Source organism: Anticarsia gemmatalis, chromosome 2 (genome assembly GCF_050436995.1).
Source record: "Anticarsia gemmatalis isolate Benzon Research Colony breed Stoneville strain chromosome 2, ilAntGemm2 primary, whole genome shotgun sequence".
NCBI classification, from domain to species: domain Eukaryota; kingdom Metazoa; phylum Arthropoda; class Insecta; order Lepidoptera; family Erebidae; genus Anticarsia; species Anticarsia gemmatalis.
Genome location: NC_134746.1, coordinates 3,719,979 through 3,741,661, shown reverse-complemented (window position 1 = coordinate 3,741,661; position 21,683 = coordinate 3,719,979). Strand labels below are relative to the sequence as shown.

The 21,683-nt window shown below is 34.9% G+C and overlaps 2 protein-coding genes across 3 annotated transcripts; both read right to left on the bottom strand.

Annotated features, from left to right (window-relative positions):
- Window positions 1-3,185: 3,185 nt before the first annotated feature.
- LOC142979788 (uncharacterized) lies at window positions 3,186-9,176 on the bottom strand. The gene is made up of 8 exons (XM_076124963.1): window positions 9,019-9,176; window positions 7,672-7,773; window positions 7,157-7,256; window positions 6,566-6,737; window positions 6,003-6,119; window positions 5,104-5,240; window positions 4,555-4,741; window positions 3,186-3,690 (listed from the first exon to the last, which is right to left on the bottom strand). The coding sequence occupies exons 1-8, from the start codon at window positions 9,066-9,068 to the stop codon at window positions 3,536-3,538; spliced, it is 1,020 nt and encodes a 339-aa protein (XP_075981078.1). The 5' UTR covers window positions 9,069-9,176; the 3' UTR covers window positions 3,186-3,535.
- Window positions 9,177-9,664: 488 nt separating this feature from the next.
- Window positions 9,665-21,358, bottom strand: LOC142979774 (uncharacterized). Of its 2 annotated transcripts, none has more exons than XM_076124949.1 (8): window positions 21,201-21,358; window positions 15,824-15,925; window positions 15,407-15,506; window positions 14,029-14,197; window positions 13,537-13,653; window positions 12,868-13,004; window positions 10,535-10,721; window positions 9,665-9,929 (listed from the first exon to the last, which is right to left on the bottom strand). In XM_076124949.1, the coding sequence occupies exons 1-8, from the start codon at window positions 21,209-21,211 to the stop codon at window positions 9,784-9,786; spliced, it is 969 nt and encodes a 322-aa protein (XP_075981064.1). In that variant the 5' UTR covers window positions 21,212-21,358; the 3' UTR covers window positions 9,665-9,783. The 2 variants fall into 2 exon arrangements, with proteins under 2 accessions (XP_075981064.1, XP_075981056.1); XM_076124941.1 differs by lacking the exon at window positions 21,201-21,358 and adding an exon at window positions 18,995-19,099.
- Between the last annotated feature and the right edge of the window lie 325 nt (window positions 21,359-21,683).

Sequence of the window (21,683 nt, the reverse complement as noted above, 5' to 3'; positions counted from 1 at the left end):
TGGCATGACTTAAAGACTGTTATCTTTAGTTGACAACCAGACTTTTCACGTGCCCTCCAAAGCACGGAGACGCTCAGTTCAAATATCACTATCACCCATCTATAAAATTAATGCGCTACGCCCGCTAGACGTGCTGATAAGATTTTTATACAAAATTATTGATAGCCAGCAAATGTCGATACTCGATAACAGAAAACCTGTTTTTTGATCAGACAGAGACATCTCAGGAAAAGCATAAAAGCGACTCTATAGACTCTTTTCCCGGTTATAAACTACATGACTTGCCAAATATCAAAATCTATTTAGAAGGTTCTGCGATGCCTAACAATATCTATACATTCATCCATCCAAACGTGCTTTAACATTTATATAAGTTAATTTAACGAGCTTTACCCCGCGGTTCCACTTTGTTTTTTCAAAGGTAGTCTATGATATTTCCAAGGGTTTGACATATCACCTTTCCGCGCCGGTTTTCATCCCGCGGTTAAACAAAGTCAAAGGTCATAAGGTCAAAAATAAATACGATACGAGGCTGACGTTAGAACATGATTTTCACAAAAAAAGACAAGAATAATTACCGCAATATATTTGCTTACGTAATGTTAACATTATTACCTAAAGGGGCTTGTACCGTATCAAGTTTATATCTAACTGTGACCTGTAGCGCGATTCTCTACAGCCTGTTATGTCGAGTATCGTAAGTTTGACATTTAAAATGTACTACCAAACTAGTTCCTGTGACGTCTGATAGAGGTGCTTACCAGATTTTCATACAAAATTTCTCGATAGCTAGCCAGTTATCGATAGTCGATAGTGGTAGAAAATCCAGCTACAGATCAGATCATCCATTTTTTTTTTCGTAAATTCTGACCAGAGTTAGTTATTCAATAATTTTTATTTAGTAAATCGAAATATAAATTTGCGTCAACCACAGTAAACTGCGAAACTGATGAACCATCAACGATGAAAACAAATCGTAAAACGGTGTTACAGAACCGCTTCCCAAGCAATAACGTTACAAGTACACAAACCTGAGATTGCCTCCATTACCAAGTACTTTGGACATTAACGTGTCTTATTGCGAATTATAACTTCGGATCCCATCGTCATCGCGCTGCGTTAATTATGTTAATCCCGAGTAACGCGGTTTTAGGAGTAATTTACACATAGACGAGTAGATCTGACAGCTTTTAGTATTAGTAATAATATTTTCTTGAAATTCTAGTCAAGCCTTCAATTTCGGTTTTTCAGTTTCCATTGATGTATTCAGGACTAGGGGCCGTCCATGACTTCATCCGCAAGGAATTCGGTTTTCCCGTTTCCCTGGAGACCAGTATTTTACACATAATAATTGCCCATCAGACCTCCACAACCCAGTGGCCCTGGGTTATACTCTTCAGTAAGACTGGTTGTCAGACTTTCAAGCTTCTGACTACTGTTAACGTCTGTCAAAGATCTTAATGACCTGATTTAATGCCTAATCTTATATTGGATAGAAAATCATATTTTTTTTTGGCACTTACATGAACAAAAAATTGCCTATTTCTCCTTTCCCTAGCTTGCTTATCTTTCTAACAGTGAGTAGTATCTAAAATCATTGAAGTCGGGAACTTTGTCGACTGTCATAATACGCCCCAGAGATTTGGTTTCATCGCCGTTTGATTGATTACAATCAAGAATTAGAACACGATTACCGTTTCATAAGTTATTTATGACAGCACTCGGTATGGTAATTTTGTAATGACGACTAAGTAACTACAAATTAGCTATATGAATGGTAATGACTAACACACTCATAAAATACACCCACTCAAAATTTTCAAGTGAGTACCTAAATAAAATACGTTTTGTGTGTTTTTTTATACCATACCAAACCCGTGCGGATTTTTCAGATAATCTATTGACACTATACACCCCACGCCTTTTTTACTTATGAACATAATTCCATGGTCTCAATTTTAATTCACTATTTTTACTTTCTAGTACATATTTTTTTTACTATTACATTCCATATAAATATTTTTATATTTATTTTAACAGGGTTATTTCAAACCATCATAGATGGAGTTGTAACATTTGCCAAACCAATTAGTTATGTGTATGATTATTTCATATTATTGCTTTTTCATCGGTTCTTGATACTTAATTATGAAAAAAATCCTAAATAATCCGTCTTCTTTGAAATTTGTCTAAATCGTGTTTAAGGCTTCGGTTAAATACTTACATTCTAAAATATAATTTTATCACTTAAGTATTCGTTGAAGTAAACAAATTATTTTTTTACCGACTGTATAGTTATGCATTACATCGTGGTGGATGTAATGCATAACTCAATACAGTCGTAAAAAAATAAATTGTGCGTAGTGGTAAAAAAGTAAATAAATTGTGTAATTGGCGTGCGTTCGGGGTGAGAAATAAGCACTATCAGCGCATAGCCCGTTATGCTCACCGATCAGTAAACGATCTATGGGCTAAGCAACGCTTGGCGCGGTCATTCCATAGATGGGTGACCGCACAGTGGTATTTTGAGTTGGGCATCTCCTTGCTTCGAAGGGCAAGTAAGAAGTCGGTCCCGGCTGCAGTCTACTAATATTATAGTCGTTATTATAAGCCATGTCAAAGGCCTTTTGGGCGACTTAAACAACTTTGACACTGGGTTGACCACTAACCATACGGCTACGGTAAACAAAAAAGCGCAAATAAGTGTGTCTCTTCAATTCTTCAAAGAAAATAAAATTAAAATAATTACAGCAAGAATGTAACAAAAATTTCTCCATTATAATAGATCCATTGACAGCATTTTTTCTGTTATTACAACGTTTATTGCCGGAACCTGACTACCGCTAATATTTAGCTATAAAAAATTAAGTCATAAACTTTATGGTGTACCATAAATGATATCGAACTTTGATTTTATGTGGGACATAAAGCTATTTTCTCTTTTTTCTACAAGTTATTACGTTCACAAGTTATTATTCCTTACGGCAGTAAAACAAATAGTTTTTTGTAAGGCTAGTGGTGATGGTATAGTTAGGTTAATTTGTTTTTAAAATAGATTTTGTGATTACTCTTGACTTCTAGGTGATTGTATTTGAAATGTAAATGTTTTTATTCAAATATAACTTCCCATTTTAGTTCTGAAAACTGCAAATAATCATGAGAAAAAAAAATTGATTCAGAATCAGATATTTTATTAACGTGTTATTAAAATTAAAAAGTTAGAAAATGGTCTGCTAATTTCAAACCCGCTGAAGTCTTTTTTGCTATGTAGCATGAACTATAGCTCGACAACGTAGTAGAGAGCATTCGCTGGAACCATCTAACAAGAAGTGATTAATAATTTTATGTTTTTCCAAAAAAAGACTAACTGTATCAAAAAGGCCACATGCTGCAAAAGGGTCATTCATGTTTTAGAATTTTGTATCCGCCGCGAATCTTGCTTTATGCAAGGATCTCTCTCTCTCTCTCCCTCTCTCCCTCTCTCTCTCTACTAAGTAATCGGACTAAATACATGAATACAATTAGTAACAACTTTTTAAACTGTCCTATTGTTAACAGCACTGTTTGCATCATGCTTGAGAACGTCTAGTAGAAATTGTTGATACTCTTCATGTCTTAAAGCGTAGGCTACTCTCACGTTCGCGTCTTCTTTTGCCACAAATTGATTAGTGTTCATCCCTCTCTCTTCCCCTGTAAACATTAATTTAAATGTACGTAATGTATATATGAGGTCGGGGAAAAAGTTTTTTCGCATTATAGTATATATGAACTTGTAATAATAATAAATCTCTTTGCCTTCCAGAATCTCAAATGAGTTCACGGTTCATTAGGTCAGTGTTTCAGTGAGTTCGTGTGGTACCCAAATATCGAGCTTTTTTGTGTAGAGAAAAGATTTTGTTACAAGTTCATACATACTATAATGCGAAAAGACTTTTTTCCCGACCTAATATACTCGTATATTCTCTTTCTTTTTTTTCTTTAAAGACAGCTCCCGCACTAAGAATTGCTCTTGCCTCGCGGGGACTTTCATAAACATTTTTACAGACTCGAGACACCTATTTTAGGATCGTGTAAATAATAATTTATTGTTCCGTATGGGAATTGAACCCACGATCTCCCTACTATAGTAGCGGCGTGGTGGCCTCTATCTTTAGGTCTTTTAAATATAACAATATTATTATAAATTTAAAAATTAGTGGTCCTTACTAACGTTTTTAATTATTTTTGTTAACAGTTTAAGATTTTTGAAACATTTTCGTGTAAGAGCTATGCGTTTTAATAATATCTTTGACCACAAACATTATTTGAACTTTATACAATGCACATTAAATAACTCTGTGTGTCTTAGTAAAGCTGAAAGATTCCTTAATGATAGCCACTATCCATTTTGTCAACTGTATGACTCTCATCTTAATCTCATACTTATTTTTTTCTTGCAGTCGCTTGCAAACCATATTAATAATCATAGAATTCGAGAGCCATACCAAACATTTCATGATGCAATTTAAACTTTACCCATAAACATTGAAGGTATTTAATAATTATTTTCCTCACCACAAAGTATAATATCGTTCTTAGCGTATCTGTATTCTTCAACCAAATCAGGTCTAAGCGTCAACGCGACGACAGCTGGGTCTAATTTCTCCCAAACATTCTCTTTGCTCATGGACACCTTCTCGAATTTGTTCTGATAATGCATTATATTCGTCTTCATACCGCCAAGAACGTCTGTTCTCCATTCCTTTAAAGAGATAACTTGTTTATTGTTGTTTTTAAAAGACCCGCACTAAAAATTGTTAGTCGCGGGGACTTTTACAAAAATACAAATAACGGACGCAAAGTACAATCAGACCCGATAAAACTATTAGTGGATTGCACAAATATTTGCTCCGTGTGGGAATCGAACCCACAACCTCTCCATAGACGAAGTCAAAGCTGCGAAGAAACATATCTATATGTAAGAATAAATTGCCCTGAATAAAGCGAAATTGAGATAGCTTAGCAGGAAATTGGACTCTGTAGCAAGACGAGTTATACGCGAAACGTTTAACGTAAAGTTAAAAAAATAAGTAGGACATTGTATTAATAATGAGTTCTTATTACCTTAGTGTATTTTAGATAGTCTTTTACTTGAGAGAACGGAAAAATTGTGACTTTGTCCGGATTCGCATTTTGTACCACCACGTGGTATGCTTCTGCGTCTGTTCTTGCGTTAAATTCTGCACCAGAATGTATTTCACCTTAAAAAGTAAAATATGTTTTTATTTTATTTGAACTTTAGAGGGACTTACTACTAGTTACTATCGACAACTGGCTGGATTTTTTTTTCATAAAAACATGATCAGCGCTCTAGCGGACGCCATAGAAATTAATTTTGTAATACATGTTTGAGGTCAAACTCTGTTAAAACTAGCGCTGTCTACTATTAAAAATAGTGAAGTCAATTCGAAACTCATGGTCAGCATTTGCATACACTACGCGATAATAATTTTAATGTTTTTTTAAAAAAAAAACATGGAATCTCTCTATTTTTCTGTTATTATCGAATCAATTTTTTTAAATTATTGTCCACTGTTAGGGATTATTCTCCAGGATTGAGGCAAACTTTAGTCCCTGAGTCAATGGTGAATACTTATAATATATAATCTGTATTTTTACTTTTAAATTAAATAATCAAGCAGTGATAGCCGAGTGGTATAAGTTGATACCTCCCACGCAAGTGGTCGCAGGTTCAAACCCGAGGTCACACCCATGACTTTTCGAAGTTAAATGTGTATTAGAAATAATTATCACATGCTCTAACAGTCAAGGAAAACATCGTGAGGAATACTTGCATGGCAAAAATTTGTTCAATACATTTATTGAGGGCATGCAAAGTCCCCAACCCGCACTTGGCCAGCGTGGTGGACTCAAGGCCTAACCCCTCCCTAATTACGGGAGGAGTCCCTTGCAGAGCAGTGGGACATTAATGGGCTAAGTTTATTAATTAAATAATCACTTACTATGAATATGACCAGCACCTATATGCAGTTGTTTCAGGCGTCCCAAAAAGTCAGGATCTACTATCATGGCAGTTGCCACATTTGTCAAAGTACCAATCGTCACTATTATCAATTCACCTGCAACAACACCGATTATATTGAATACTAAAAACACTTCAACTAGGAAAATATCTGTTATGATTCTTCTACAAATTATTTTGATCGAATCTAAAATATTAATAAAAACAGCGAATTTAGTATATAATAGGCATTAGGGTCCCATCCATAAAATGATTGTAGGGTTATTCAGATAATTTATCCATTAATTGTTGATCACTTGCTGATCAAAATACAATAATGAATGAAATTCAGACATTTGAAAGTTCAAAAGATAGAACTATGTGAAGAACCGACAAGAAAATCAGGGTAACTTTTTTAATGCCCTATAATTGATAACAGTTTTCTTATTATTATTATTATTCATTGATGACAAGCTGAAAAAGCTATCGAGGAACGGCACACTCAAGTCATCACATAATTTCCATAAACGTTGATGTAGGTAAAAACATTTATATTTTCCATACCTTCATATAACTTAGAGTATTCAATAAGAGCTGTCACAGCACTTTTATTCTGTGGTGCAACTAAATCGACTATTTTTTCACCGCTGTCACCCATCCCATCAACTCCATAATAATACTTTGATTTCACAAAAGTGTTCACGAGCGATTTTCTAGCTCCTCTGTAGATGGGAATCTGTAATTTAAAATACCTTTTTTTATGTTTACACTATGTGGGTCTGACATTTAATCCTTCTTAGGTAACATACGTTCATAATATGACTAATTCTATCGTTTGTTAAGTAATCTAAATAGTCCTTCCCGCCTGAGATACAGGTTTACCTAGTTTAGACACCTACAACCATTATTTTATCATTGAGTAGTTTTTAGACGTAATGTAATTTAAATTGTATGAAATTAAGTTATTTGAATAAAATGATTTATTATAATATATAATTACGGGGGTAGGCAGAGACCAAGAACCGCCACTTAGTACGATCCTTACAAACTTCCCTTGCCTTATTCATATCATACCTTGCCAAGTAACGTTAAAAAACAAATTGTTTACAGAAAACATGTATAGATTCTTCTTTCTAATTCGAAAAAGATACTTACGTCCTCTCTGCCGGCAAGTTTTAGTAACCATTGATTGTTACGACATACGTTGTCCTCGTCAGTATTCCCAGCACCAGTGGTCAGAGCTACTATCTTTGGCCTAGAAATAGATGGATAACCAAATAAATATTCCCGCGATGACATAATATGACGTATAACTATCGAGTTTGACATTTGAATAGTAATGCCAAAATAGTTTTTACGACGCCCGCTAGTGTTATGTGTGCATTAGAAATAATTATCGATTGTTCTTGTGGTGAAGGAAAACATCGTGTTGCAACCTTGCCTTCCTGAGAATTAATTAACAGTCCTTTAAGAAATGAAAAGTTCTCAACCCGCAATTGGCCAGCGTGGTGGACTCAAGACCTAAACCCTCCCTTATTATAGAGGGTCATTAACAGCCTAAATCACGTTCGCTGCCCCTGACGCGTATGTGCGTTTCGTAAAACGCAAATACGCGTCGGGGGCAGCGAACGTGTAAATTTAAATTTATTTTATATGCCACTGATACTAACCCACTTAAATGTTGCTCGTATAGCAGCGCAATAAATACAGCCATAGCATCGTCTCCTCCCGCGTCATTGTCTATTATGATCTTGGGTCTAGGGTCTGTATCACTGAAATAAAACACCATTACTTTTATAAAAAAAAATCGCGATTGTTTTTTACTTTTTTATGTTTTTTTTTTATTGCACTCTACATTCCTTATTAAATCACCGCAAATCGTCCAAAGGTATATAATATTCATAGATTGTATCTAAAAAATAGTCAAGGGTTAGCATTTATTTTTAGCATTCCACGTGGGTGGAGTTGAAAATAAAGGGTTTCCATAATAAAAATGCAAATTTCGTGATACGGGAATAGTAACTTCCGCAGTAGTTTTGAAAGTTCTGAACTTACACACATTACCTTGAGTTCGTATATTTACTCTGGGGGCTATTATGTGTCTCAAAAAACGACTATTCGAAAACCAAGCTGTACATTGATTTCTCCCTTAGATTAAAGTGATTACCACGTTACGTTAATGCAGCAATGTATTAAATAGTGGGCATCAATTCGACGTACACTAATTATCAACTGAGATACGTAATACGTATATTGATAATAAGGTCAAGCGGCAAAATATAGTTTACTAATATAATCTGATGATAACAAAGTTTCTGTGTAATCTAAACAAAAACATGTGACAGAAAATATACGAAAAATTCTTGGAAATACACCGGATAAATCTGTATTATTTTTTATATAAATCTATACTAATATTATAAAAAACATCGTTAAAGTTTGGATGTTTTGATAGATGTTTGCTATTCTATCAGGTCCAAAGTTCATGCATAGATACAGATAGGTAAAACGTGGTAATTAACACGATCTCTGTGACAGTCGTCGTAATAAAAAAATGATTGTATTCCATGCGTACCGTATTTTCATCGAAATCTGTTCAGTAGTTTTGGCACAATTAAGTAACACAATCATTTATCCAAACATTCAAGCTTTGGTGTTAATATAATTAGCACAGATTTCATAGGAGGAAAAAGTATTACATTCATATTATCTTCATGTTCTCAATGCCTAAGAAACATCACATATTTTCCTTCAGTAAAGATATTTGACAGTATTAAAAAGCCTCGGAATTTGACACTTTAACGTCTAAATACTTTGGTCAATATGTCAGGTCAATAAAAAAAACTAATTCTTAGATTAACATAAACTTTATCACACAGAACTATAGTCCAACAACTAAGTGAGTAAATTATCCAACAATAAGTGAATTATCTCAATTCTGCATTTTGTACATCGCCCCTAGCCGCGAACCTTGCTTACAAAGTTGACTATAAATAAACTTTATCGATCAAACTTACCCACTAACACACAAAAAAACGAACACACACACGAATATACTCTTGAACATCTTTGAAACGTGCTACTTATCTCAAAGGCGGAGATAAACTAATCAATTTTATGTTAAATAATATGTGAATATGTGTTATTGAGAAACTCGATATGTGTACTTACTTCATTTGTTTAGGTATAGAGTTGAATGACTCGATCGTCAACCGGTAAGTTTGGAACTCGATAATGTATACGATTGGACACCTCCCATTTTTTAATGTATTTTCCTTAAAAGTCAACTCCCGCACCGAGAATTGCTCTTGCGTTGCGAGGACATTAAAAACAAAGGACACACAAATTTTGGTTCTGTGTAGGAATCGAACCCATGATTTCTCTACGTGCTGGTAACAGCGTGACGACCACCCTAACTACTGCGCCTTGTATGCGCAATGCTTGATCATTTTAATCTGTTTCATTGATTGTACATAACGACATCTAGTTTTATCATTCTCAATGGCGACGGTCTCAATGTTAAGGTTTAAAATGAGAAAACATGTTACTTTCATGCGCAGCTATTTTGACTAACTACAGCTAGATGTCACTTTACCTTAAGTTAGTCTTCTGGATTCCAATGTACGTCAATAGATGGCGCTGTTTTTAAAAATAAAAGAACAATACATTTTTATAGTTTAATTCAGCAATCATACATGTCAAACACATTTCATATCAATATTTGACTAAAATCAAACATCACAATATTTTACTCACAATTTTTCTTTTATTTACGTCTTGCTTTAATTCGAAACAGGACTATTAGCGTCATATTTAAATACATCTAATAAAAATTGCCTATATTCTTCAGTTTTCACTGAGTATGCGATTCTCACGTTAGCTTTTTCTTTCTCCACAAATTCATTCGTAACAATACCTCTATTAGTACCTGTAATAAATAAATAAAATTAGCAATTTTCGGTAGCAAAAAGCGACCTGCGTCGGCTTTGCCCGGGTCAGAGCGGATTCAGCTTAACTTATTGTACATGAAAGTTTCCTCGGAAATGATACTATAATTTATTGGAAATCGCTTGCAAATCTGTTCAATACGTTTTGAGTTTTTGACGACAGAGAGACCGACTCGTCCACGTGACTATACACGTGTAGTTTGGATTAGTTCGGGATTGTAGGCTGTTTCCATTATTTGGGACTAGCTGACCCGCGCAACTTCGCTTGCGTCACATAAGAATTTTCCCCGTTTTTGTAACATTTTTCGTTGCTACTCCGCTCCTAATGGCCGTAGCGTGATGTTATATAGCCTAAAGCCTTCCTCGATAAATGGTCTATCTAACACTGTAAGAATTTTTCAAATCGGACCAGTAGTTCCTGAGATTAGCGCGTTCAAACAAACAAACAAACAAACTCTTCAGCTTTATAATATTAGTATAGATTTAAAAAATATATGTTGAAATGTAATAACTGTGACCGTGATCGTATAGCGTGATTTACACAGAAAGCGGGACGAGAGATATACAAAACGAATGTTATACGTACCACAGATATGTATATCATTTTTCGAATACTTGTACTCCTGGACTAGATCAGGTCTCAAAAACAAGGATATGACAGCTGGGTCCAACGCTTGCCACCTCGGCTCTTTTTGTAACGACACCTTCTCATACTTGTTCTGATGCTTAATTATTTCAGTGTTTATTGCTCCAAGGACGTTTATTCTCCAGTCCTGCAAAAAAAAGATAATTCGAACTAAGTAAATACAGTGACAGCCAAGTGTTAAAGAAATAAGTTGACACCTCCCATGCAAGTGTTGGACGTTTCAAACCTGAGGCAACAAATCAATGACTTTTCAAAGTTAAATAAATTTTAGATGTATGATGATTTATATTTATTTTACATTAATAAATGCAAAAAAAAAGCATCTACCCAACCCGCAATTACCCAGCGTGGTGGACTCAAGGCTTAAACATTCCCTCACTGTGGGAATAGATACTTGCTCAGCAGCGGGACAGTAATGGTGGTCTTGGTCTCGTATGTTATTATATTACACTAGATTATTAGTGTATATTACTACATGGTATGTAAGTTTAGGTCAGGGGTGGCCAACCAGTGGACCTTGGGTAATTCAATCAGGCATGGTGTGAGATAACACTTAAATGTAACTTAAACGCAAGTATATATTTTTTGTAGTAACCTAAAACAATGAGTATAGCGAGGAAAGATTAGATTAGCTGAAAATTTGGGTCTAAACAAGTTGGTGGCCCCTGGTGAAGGTATTGTTTTAGTCAGTTATGTTCAGCTTACACCGATAAGCGACGCTGCGCGCACGCTGTTAAGGAGCGATACAAAATATAGCTTTATTTTCTACATGAAAAGATAGTCATTGCTTTGCAACGTGAAACGGCGAAGTGTGCATGTAGCGCCGCCTAGCATCGCGTTTCGGTGTGAGTTGACCCTAAGGTTACTGAGTTAATACATACTACGAATAGAAGGGTAGTATGAAGGTTAGTATAAGTGTAGGTCAGGGGTGGCTAATTAGTGGACCGCGGGTAATCCAGTCAAGCGTGCTGTGAGATTATACAAATATTGTTATGTTACTTGATCTTAAGTGTATTAATGTCTTGAAGTACCTCCCTATGTTGGCAGCCCTTGGCATAGATGACTAGTGACGGTGAAATGGTCGAAACTTCAAGCAAATGAACTTAAAAATGAACACTAATCCTTATTCTATTATTATGTATGGTACTAGACAAGGTAACAGTCTGACATCATACAATTTATTTAATTAACCAGCTCTGTACAGCAAGTAACCATAAAATAATTTCCGGTAAAAAGTATCATATGAGTTGATCCTGGTTACTAACCAAAGGAGAATGCTCAAAAAAAACCCAGGCTGTACACAAAAGTTATGTGACTCAAAAAATTTGTTATACTGTGTAATTGAATTCCCAGTGTTTACCTCTATCAAATTCGATGGCTGAACATACTATTTTGCTATAACTTTTCAGTAGGGGTTTTCAATATATTTTTATATTTTTTAAATAAGTTACCTATATAAATGTTTAATCTTTTTTGAGTCACACATTTTTAATATAGGTATGTAACTGAGTTACAAATTAAAAATATAAAAAAAAAAAAATATATTTTTGAAAAATGAGTCATCATCACCAGGTCATACATATATGTCCCCACCGAGGGGCACGAGCCTCCCCTCTTAACAAAGAGGGGGATCAGGCCTTAGTCCACCACACTACTGGTCTAATGCGGGTTGGCAGACAATTGGAGGGCTATTGTAAGGTAGAAAAGTGTTGTCATGGTGGTAGATTGCTAGCCTATAGCCTATGAAGCACCAAACCCTTCCATCCCTCTACTGACTTTTGCAGTATGCACGGGAAGAAATGCAGCTGGCACCTTCTATGTACTATGTAGTGATAGAATATAATTATTTTATTGTTAATTATTTTTTAAAAATCACAGTTCTATTAAAATTAATTATTTATTAGTATTAGATATTTACTTATACAATTATATTATTCAAAAAATAATCATTGTGATGAATGTTTGAAAAATATTTATTTTTTAAATTCACCTTTTAAATAGTAGATAATAGCAAAAAATAGTATTTAGCCATCGAATTTGATAGAGGCGAATATCTGGAATTGAATCACTCAGTATCACTAAAATTCAGAGTTACACACCGTTTGTGTACGGCCTGGGTTTTTTTCCCATACATTTTGAGCATTCTCCTTTATCTATTTTTTATTCATTTGTCCGTGTAGCAAATTTCATCGAAATCCATTCAGTAGTGTTGGCGAAATTGAGTAACCGATCTACACCAACGTTCGCATTTATTTTTGTAGTAAGAAACACACCTTGGTAAAATTGAGGTACTCTCTAGCTTGTGAGAATGGGAAGACGGTGACTTTGTCCGCGGTAGCGTTTTGTGCGATAATGTGGTAGGCTTCTACGTCTACTTGTGCATTGAACTCTGGCTCCGGATTGGCTTCACCTGGAAATAATAATATTTAGAATTAGTACACATATCGCACGCTCAATAACATACTGACCGATAACGGTTTAGGACCAAAATGAGTTAAGCAAACAAAGGAACTCGTTTTAACGCCTTAATATCTTTCTATCTCGGAATTTTTACGATATCTCGTTTCTAGACCGAGTTCTACTATATCGGTCTCTTTCACTCTCATGCGTTTTCACAATTATTACTATGATTTCGAAAACCTTTTTAACGATTTCCTACAAATCTAGTTTTTTGAGTTAGGCCAGTCTCTTATTAAGCGTGCGATATTTTTATTACGCGTGGGCATAAGCATAATATCAGTGGCCTTATCACATATTTTGATTGATAACTAGTGTACATCAAATTGATGGTCACTGTTCCTAACCCGAGACCTCGGTATCGGGTCTCGGGTAATAGTCCCAGTGTTACCTACGCCGAAACGTCAAGCAATTGAAGGTGAAATAAGACTACAGAATCATCATTCATGAAGAAAATTCTTCTTTCTAATTACTAATTGACTTACTGTGTATATGACCAGCTCCAATGTACAGATGGTTCAGTCTTCCCAAGAACCCAGGGTCTAACGTCACTGCTAGCGCCACGTTTGTTAATGATCCTATTGTAATTACTGTTAATTGACCTGAAAATATCATAAAATATAAATACAATTTTGATTTAGTTCAAACTAAATAGAGTGTAAAATTTGTCAATTTTATGGCTTTTACTCTAGGTAGGTACATTGTATGCAACCTTTGTTTGTCTTAACCTTACCTATTTTCCGTAAGAAGTCCCTTGCTCGGAAGCTATATGATTTTTCGGTCGGGGAAAAACTCTTTTCGCATTATAGTATGTATGAACTTGTAATAAAATCTTTTCTCTACACAAAAAAGCTCGATATTAGGGTACCTCACGAGCTCACTGAAAGAAACCTAATGAACCGTGTACTCATTTGTGATTCGTGAAGCCAAAGAGATTTTTAATATGATATACCGACATCAGAATCAGATAGACTTACCTTCATATTTCTTAGAATAGTCAATGAGAGCTGATACAGCCCCCTCATCTTTTGCTGGAACCAAATCAGGGTATGTTTCTCCCGAGTCTCCTAAACCATCTTTTCCGTAGTAATCTGTTACTGATGGAGTCTTCACCAGTGATTTTTTGGACCCTCTGTAGATAGGAATCTGGAAACATGGAACCTTCATTGTAGGGCTTCGTTTCCTCGCATTTAAGCAGTATAAATGTTATTTCATTAGGTGGCTTACTCCTGATAGAATAGGATTAAAATACGATCGAGTTGCTTTCGAGAAATCGTTCATTATGTCTTTAAATAGTTTAAGAACTTAAAAGCGAGGTTTTCGACTGAGTTTAGAACATCAGTGACACGCAAGCAAACGCAGCTGAAGATGACTTGTTTTTACGGGTCATTTTTGAGCACACTAAAAATTATTATTTATACTCGTAATCTAGGTAAATCAGGCACGTCAAGGCTGTCTAATAAGATCCCGGAATAGGTACAGAACATATTCGAACGCTCGCTGGTTTAAAACAAAAATAATCTAAATTAAGCAATTCAATTAGCTCCACTGCTCAATCATGGGAATATTTCGGAATCTATCCAATTTAATAATGTCTTGAGTAATCTAGTAGTCAGATTCTCTACTACGATCGAGAATCGACAACCGGCTACCTGTCGAAAAAAAATGTATGACTATCGAATCAGCGCCTCTAGCGGGCGTCGTGAAAACAATTTTGGCAGTACATTCCAAATGTCAAACTCTCGATACTCGATGGTTTCAATTGTACAGAATAGTGCTACAGTACAAAACCCTTATCTTAATATGTCACGTCGGAGTTCAACTAATTGACTCTTAATACTAGTTTAATCGTTAATGACATATTAACACGTGCGTTATGAGTTTCTTATATAATGTCAATAAACAAAGGCATTTTAATTGCATCAAATTTAAATGTAAATATGTTTCTCGAAGAAGATATTTTTCGGCTAATATATTAATACTAAAGTTTTAGGAATTATTATCTCTAATTCTAACTATGAGGGGTAACATCGCGATTAGAGCTCTTTAAAACAGTGCTAGAAGTAAAGTAAATTCCCCATTACGCACTAGGTCAGTGTTGTGGACTCAAGGTCCAATTCATCTCTCTACCCAGTAGGATATTCTAGCCCAGCAGTGGGAAAATGGGCTCAATCGCGGACAGCCAGATTGCTTTTAATCCAGATGTTACCATAATGTCTTATTTCCCTATAAGAACAATATGATACCAGGTTATTTCTACATAACTTTCAAAAGTCGTAATTGTTCCTATGTTGTTCACGTCCATTTATATAATAGTATAAAAATTCCTTGATTTGATTAATTTTGTGGACTTACGTCTTGTCTATTAGCAACTTTTAGAATCCTCTGATTATTGTAGCATACGTTGTCTTCTTGTGTGTTACCGTTTCCGGTCGTTAATGCAACTAATTTTGGTCTGAAACACAAGTAAAAATTAAATAAAATACATTATTATCACGCCTGTTTCATCCGAAGATGTAGGCAGAGGTCTATAAAATCTACTACGTGCACCATTAACACTATAAATCTTTTTTGGTTAAGAATATTGTAGGTAGATAAAAAATCTTTGAAAGGTTTTACTCCCATTAGATTTACGAGACAACCTTTCAAAGATTTTTGAAATAGCGAATGAAGTATATCTCTACACAGTAAATTAAGTAATCAGTAATTTATAGTATGTAGTTTCCTTTCATGACACTTTTTTCTCCACTCTATTTAGTAAATAGGGCTCACCCATTGAAGTGCTTTTCGTAAAGCAGAGAAAGAAAGATCGCCATAGCATCATCGCCACCAGCATCATTGTCTATTATAAACTTCGGTCTGCTGTCATTTTCACTGAAACAAAGACAATATTTTAGATAAACCATAAACCTACATATTTTTAACATAAAAACCTTTCTCTCGAACCACTCTATCTAATAAAAAAACCACATCAAAACCCATAGCGTAGTTTTTAAGATCTAAGCGTACATAGGGACATACAGCGGGAAGTGATTTTGTCTTATACTACGTAGTGGCTAGCCTTTGCTCGCTACTCGCTACTGCATAAAGTTTTTCAGAGTTATAACCCACTACTTACTTTGTAATGTAAGTTAGTTATATAAACAGGGCAGGCTAATGTAACTAAATGCCTACAGAAACCTTGTTTTCTGCATTTGTAGAAATAAAACTGGCGTTATGTACAAATAAATGTAGGATTTAATAAAAAAAAAAAGTAATAATTCATTTTCAGTTCTCATCATTGAATTCAAACGAAGTCATAATAAAAGTTGATTTGTTTCTTTCAAATAGTTAATAGTTAAACCCAAGAACATGTGATTCACATAAAACTTCCTTTAGTATTCCTTATGAAGTCACAATAAGGATAAACGTGAGCATAGTCTCAATACGTAAGAACGCAGTTCACACTGGATTTAACTGGATAAACTGGATTTATACCAATATAACATCGGCACAATAAAAGATAAAATCATAAGAGGTACAAACTCTCCTTTAAGCAAGATATAACCAACTGATCTGAGTAATCGCCTCCCACGCAAGTAATCGATGGTTCGAACCGAGGCAACACACCAATGACTTTTCAAAGTTAAATATGTATAAGAAAAATATCACTGGTGGAGCCAGTGATATTGGTTAGAACATCGTGATGAAATCGTGCCTAAAAGTATTTTAACACAGTTCTTGCAGTACGCAAGTTGTCAACCCGCACTTGGCTAGCTTGATGGAATTAAGGCCTAACACTTTCCTAATTCTAGGAGGAGACCCTTTTTTTTTTTTTTTTTTTCGTGGGGAAATGCGTTACGCATACCCTGCGCCCTGGGTGGAGCACAGGGTTATGTGGGACTTTCCCACCAGAAGGGCGGGCATACACCACTAAAACCCCACGAGTGCCTGCCTGTTCCGCGTGTGTGACGTGCGACGGGATAACTGCTTGCGCTTAGAACCGCAAGTCGCACGCCACGCGGTTGCCCCTTCCACGGGGGCCCTTCCTAGGCCAACTGGCCCGATGGACCGGACACTACGGCCATCGGCCTGCCTTGGAGTCTCACCTCCAAGTTGGCAACGGACGCCCAGTCCGCTGCCAGAGACCCAATTTAGGGTGGGCGACGATTATGCGCCACTCTCCTTCGCCCGACGCGACGTTGACGCCTCGGGTCTGCGTTCGGGTCTAGCTCCCTAGGAGGAGACCCTGACCGTGCACTGGGATGGGACTATACATATATTACTATGTAGGTCCTTAGTAAAAATCTCGGAATTATTTTCTAATTTTAAAGATATGGACCGTTATTTTTTGTGTGATAGCTAAATGAAGGCTGGATGTTTTAGTCAGTATGCTATCTAAAACTAGGTTCCGACCTGCGGAAGTGCATTTATAACTACGTTAAAGTGAATAAAAGTAGCACAGCTTATAAATAAAAACATAAGACCCGGTTTCACCTCTATTAAATAATAATATCTATTTGATAACTTATTTGATGAAATAAATATGACGACAGTTGTTAATTTTTTTGTCCGTCTAGTAGATTCTAAAAAAATATCATAGACGTATCTTATCCCCAACCCACACTAGTGTGGTGGATTAAAGGTCTAACCCCTCGTTTGGAAGGAAACCCTTGCTCGGCAGTGGGACATCATAGCATAAACAAAAATATTATAGTAAAAAATATAATTCACGGTTTTTTCATCAAAGAATAATATTAAATGGCTTAGATAAAAAAGCATTAAAGTAACAGAGTGAGGGCTAATGACGTCACGTTGCTCTACATTTTCTACTATAACGTGACGTCATGCGACTTTTCAACTCAAAGTGTCGTCGTAACTATTTGATTTTGTACAAAAAGAAAAAATACGTGTATGATTTCCAATCTACCAGACGAACGAAAAAAAAATTCGTCATCCATATTTTGACAGTTTTTTTCATACATTTGGTATCAATTTATTTAGCAGATAAGCTATCTGCCACATAAGCTGTGAAACTAACCCTTAAGTATCTTTGCGCTATAGCAATATTTTTGCAAATATGTGGTATATAACTTCTAAATACATACATATAGTCATCCTTCGACGACGGCCTGTGTAACCTGCGCCGAAACGCGTTAATACCGTTATATACATACATAATACATATCATTTAGTTATATGATATCTTTAAAATAATGTTCTAACACTTCGAGTTTTTGAGTCACCATAAAGTACATATACATATAAATTAGGTAACCAACATATTAACATTATTAGTCCGATGTAATAGGGGGCGAGCCTATTGCCATTTACCGGACATGTTTATTAACAAAATAGCTATTATACATATTTTAGCTGACTCGGGAATCGATCTCATGACCTAACAATCAACAATCGTATACACTACTGACCGTGTCACAGGAGCAATTTGTTAATCTTTTTATCGAATGGTTGTCCATACAATCGTTGTAATAATAATATATTATTTATATTACAAGCACTGCTTAATTTGGAATTAAATGACCGCGTGTGAGATGTCCAATGATATTTATTTAATTAATTTATTTACGTTTTATTTTGCAACAAGAGTTTTTGAACACTCTTTCTTTTTCTTTTTACAAATAATACTCCCGCACTAAGAATTGCTCTTATGTCACGGGAACTTTTACAAACATACAAACAACAGACACAAACTACAACCAGACCCAAAACAATGATTTGTGGATCGCACAAATAATTGTCCCTTGTGGGAATCGAACCCACGATCTCCCTACGCAATGGTAGCGGAGTGGCGACCTAAACCACAGCGCCATGAAGGCAGTCAAATTCTAAATGTTAGAACTAGAAAATTAGAACAATCACTAATTTCTAGTTATAATACTGTATATAGACTACTTTTAGGCCTAAAACCTGTTCATTTTTAAATAAATGACAATAACTCACCATTTAACTAACACAAAGATGGTTAGACACACAAATATTGTTTTAATCATGTTAACACGTGCACTACGCCCCGAGTCCAGAGATAAACTAGTCGGTTTGTTTGTGATACTTTATCAGAGAAGAGATCTGTCTGAAGCTGCGTTTGAATTAGTCGAGTTGATTGAGCCAGTTACTTGCCTTAACTTGATATTATTTTCAAGTAATACACTCAATTGATCTAAAGAGAAGAAAAGGGCTAAAAACTTGCGCCTCGCTTTTTTTAATTGCCAATATTTAATGTTAAAATGTAATATTAGTAACTGTGTTGGGTTAAAATATAAATAATTAATTAAGTAAAGATAAAAGATACACTGTAGAAGGTAAATTTATATAAAAATCAGTTTAACAGCACGTGCAGTTTTACTACTTATTATTTTTGTTATTCTATCTCATTCTTTATAATATTGTTATTATTAGTGTTAATGTGAACTAACATTATTAAAAGTAAGTAATATTATTTAAATATTTTTGTAAGGATCGAACCAGGCGGCGTTCTTTGAACACTCTTTCCCCCTATAGGAAAAAAGGCGCAATATTATGAATGCATGTATTTCGTATTGTCATAAAAAACAGTAAGTGTAAGTTTTTGTTTCACATAGAATTGGTAAGTATCCACTAAAAGTAAAAAATAACTACAACTTGAGTTTGGATAATACATTTTTAGGCATAACAGTACTTTTACATAATAATGATACAAGGAAAACATTTATGATAAAGAGTGTGTTACTAACACACGTAATAACAAACAAACAAAAAACTAAGTGATAATAATTAATATTTACACAAAGATGAGATTGAAAGTAAGGCTCGTTTACATCGGTCGAGTTACTCGACCAGCAACGAGCGTTGACTTTATTGATTCGACCTTACCTATGTCTTAATAGATTATATTGTATTTCGAAATAAAACCTTAGCATTTTAGAATATGTTTATTAACCTAGTGTAATATGTTTTTTTTGTGACTTAAATGTAAATACCGGATTAAGGAATTTTTCTACCTACTAAGATAATTTTAGGGTGTTTGTTTATTTCTAGTAACCTTATTTATTAAGAGATCATTAGTGCGATTCTGTACGATCGAGAATTTGATATTTCAAATGTACTGCAAAGCGTCTGTAGAAATTACAACAATATTTGGCATTGATTGAGGTTTTACTTATTTATCATTTCAATATTTTTATCAATTTCTCTTCAAGAACATGGTTTGGGGCTAATCAGATTTTCATACAAAATTTAGTCGTCGATAGTAGTCGATATTGGTAGAGAATAGCGCTACAGGGGGGACAACTTCTATATTGCATTGCTATCTCTTGTACACATATAGCATTCTTGCACTGCAATCTGACAAAAATATGATAATCTTTCTTATCATTGACAGGTACTAGGTACTACTACTAATTTTTAATGTTAGTGACATTAAAAATTTAAATGTTTGGATGGATATTTGTTACTCAATTATGGAAAAAAATATTTAACGGACATTTACAGTCGTGTCAGAAGGATATTTAGAGTAACCTTTAACCTCAGCAATAAAGAGTCTGCAAACTGAAAAAATACCCAAATTGAACTAAAAATTATAACTTAGTTCCAATATTTACATATAAAACTATACTATTCGTAACAGCTGGTAGTACCATGAGTTATCGCGTTAGGACGATAAGGAAACAAAACGCTTTGTGTTCGTTACTATGTGTGTTATCATAATAAACATTTATTATACTACTAAGTTGTGCATTTAAAATAATGGCAGCTGGCAAATGTCCCCATTTACACGTCATAATAAAATTGGGATAAAAAATCATCTTACTTGAATACAAAAGTAGGATTCCGTCAACTTGGGATATTTTTCTTGTAGCCGGCTACTATCAAGATTTTCACAAAATGAAGTTCATTTCCGATTTAAAATTATACAGAGATTACCGTAGACGCAATTACTAACAATAATACAGCATCGATAAAAATACCTGCAATGCAATTTTATGTCATCGACTGCATATTTAACCAAACAATCATTTACTTCTAACTATATTTATACGTATATTTAGATTCAAGTCTCACTTCACTCTCATCCCAGGACCTAACCCAAACCTTTGCCCTACAGTTGGACAGAAACAGAAGAAAACAAAATAATTAATTTCCAATAGTAAATATTATTATAAATACTTACAAGTCAGCCATCGCAATTGTTTTTCAAACGAAAACAGCGTCGTAACTGAATTATCACACTGATACTTTGTCCAACACAATGAATTTCAATTACTCATTCTAAACTAACACGTGCGATGCGTTTGCGCCGATGACGTAGACGTGCGAGTCGTGCGACGGTCGAGGCCACAATGCGAATAACGCGGTTGTTGCCCTTTCTCCCCCCACCTCCGCTTTTCGATATCCCTTCCCTCGCTGAAATGTTGTTTGTTTCAGTATTCGCAATTTTGTTACATTTATAACAAAGCTAGTAGTTTTTATTTTTGTTTGCACAGTCTAATATTTGTGTTACTTTACTTACCTTATTATTTTATATTCTATTTTTCATTTTCTTATAAATTTGCGTTTTATCATTCACTAGCCTGGAGAGTAAGAATTCACATGGTTTTTGAACAAATTAAAAGAACAAACCCAACCCAAAATAGTTTTTAAATATTTATGCTAG

Excerpts from the sequence above, each read along its gene's own strand:
- LOC142979788 (XM_076124963.1), bottom strand. The coding sequence starts at position 9,068 with ATGTTCAAGAGTATATTCGTGTGTGTGTTCGTTTTTTTGTGTGTTAGT. Across the intron at positions 7,774-9,018 it reads GTTTTTTTGTGTGTTAGTGG|TGATACAGACCCTAGACCCA; the intron begins GTAAGTTTGATC and ends GTTTTATTTCAG. Across the intron at positions 6,738-7,156 it reads AACTTGCCGGCAGAGAGGAC|ATTCCCATCTACAGAGGAGC; the intron begins GTAAGTATCTTT and ends TTTAAATTACAG.
- LOC142979774 (XM_076124941.1), bottom strand. The coding sequence starts at position 19,044 with ATGATTAAAACAATATTTGTGTGTCTAACCATCTTTGTGTTAGTTAAA. Across the intron at positions 13,654-14,028 it reads CTATTCTAAGAAATATGAAG|GTCAATTAACAGTAATTACA; the intron begins GTAAGTCTATCT and ends TGATATTTTCAG. Across the intron at positions 13,005-13,536 it reads TGGAGCTGGTCATATACACA|GTGAAGCCAATCCGGAGCCA; the intron begins GTAAGTCAATTA and ends TATTATTTCCAG.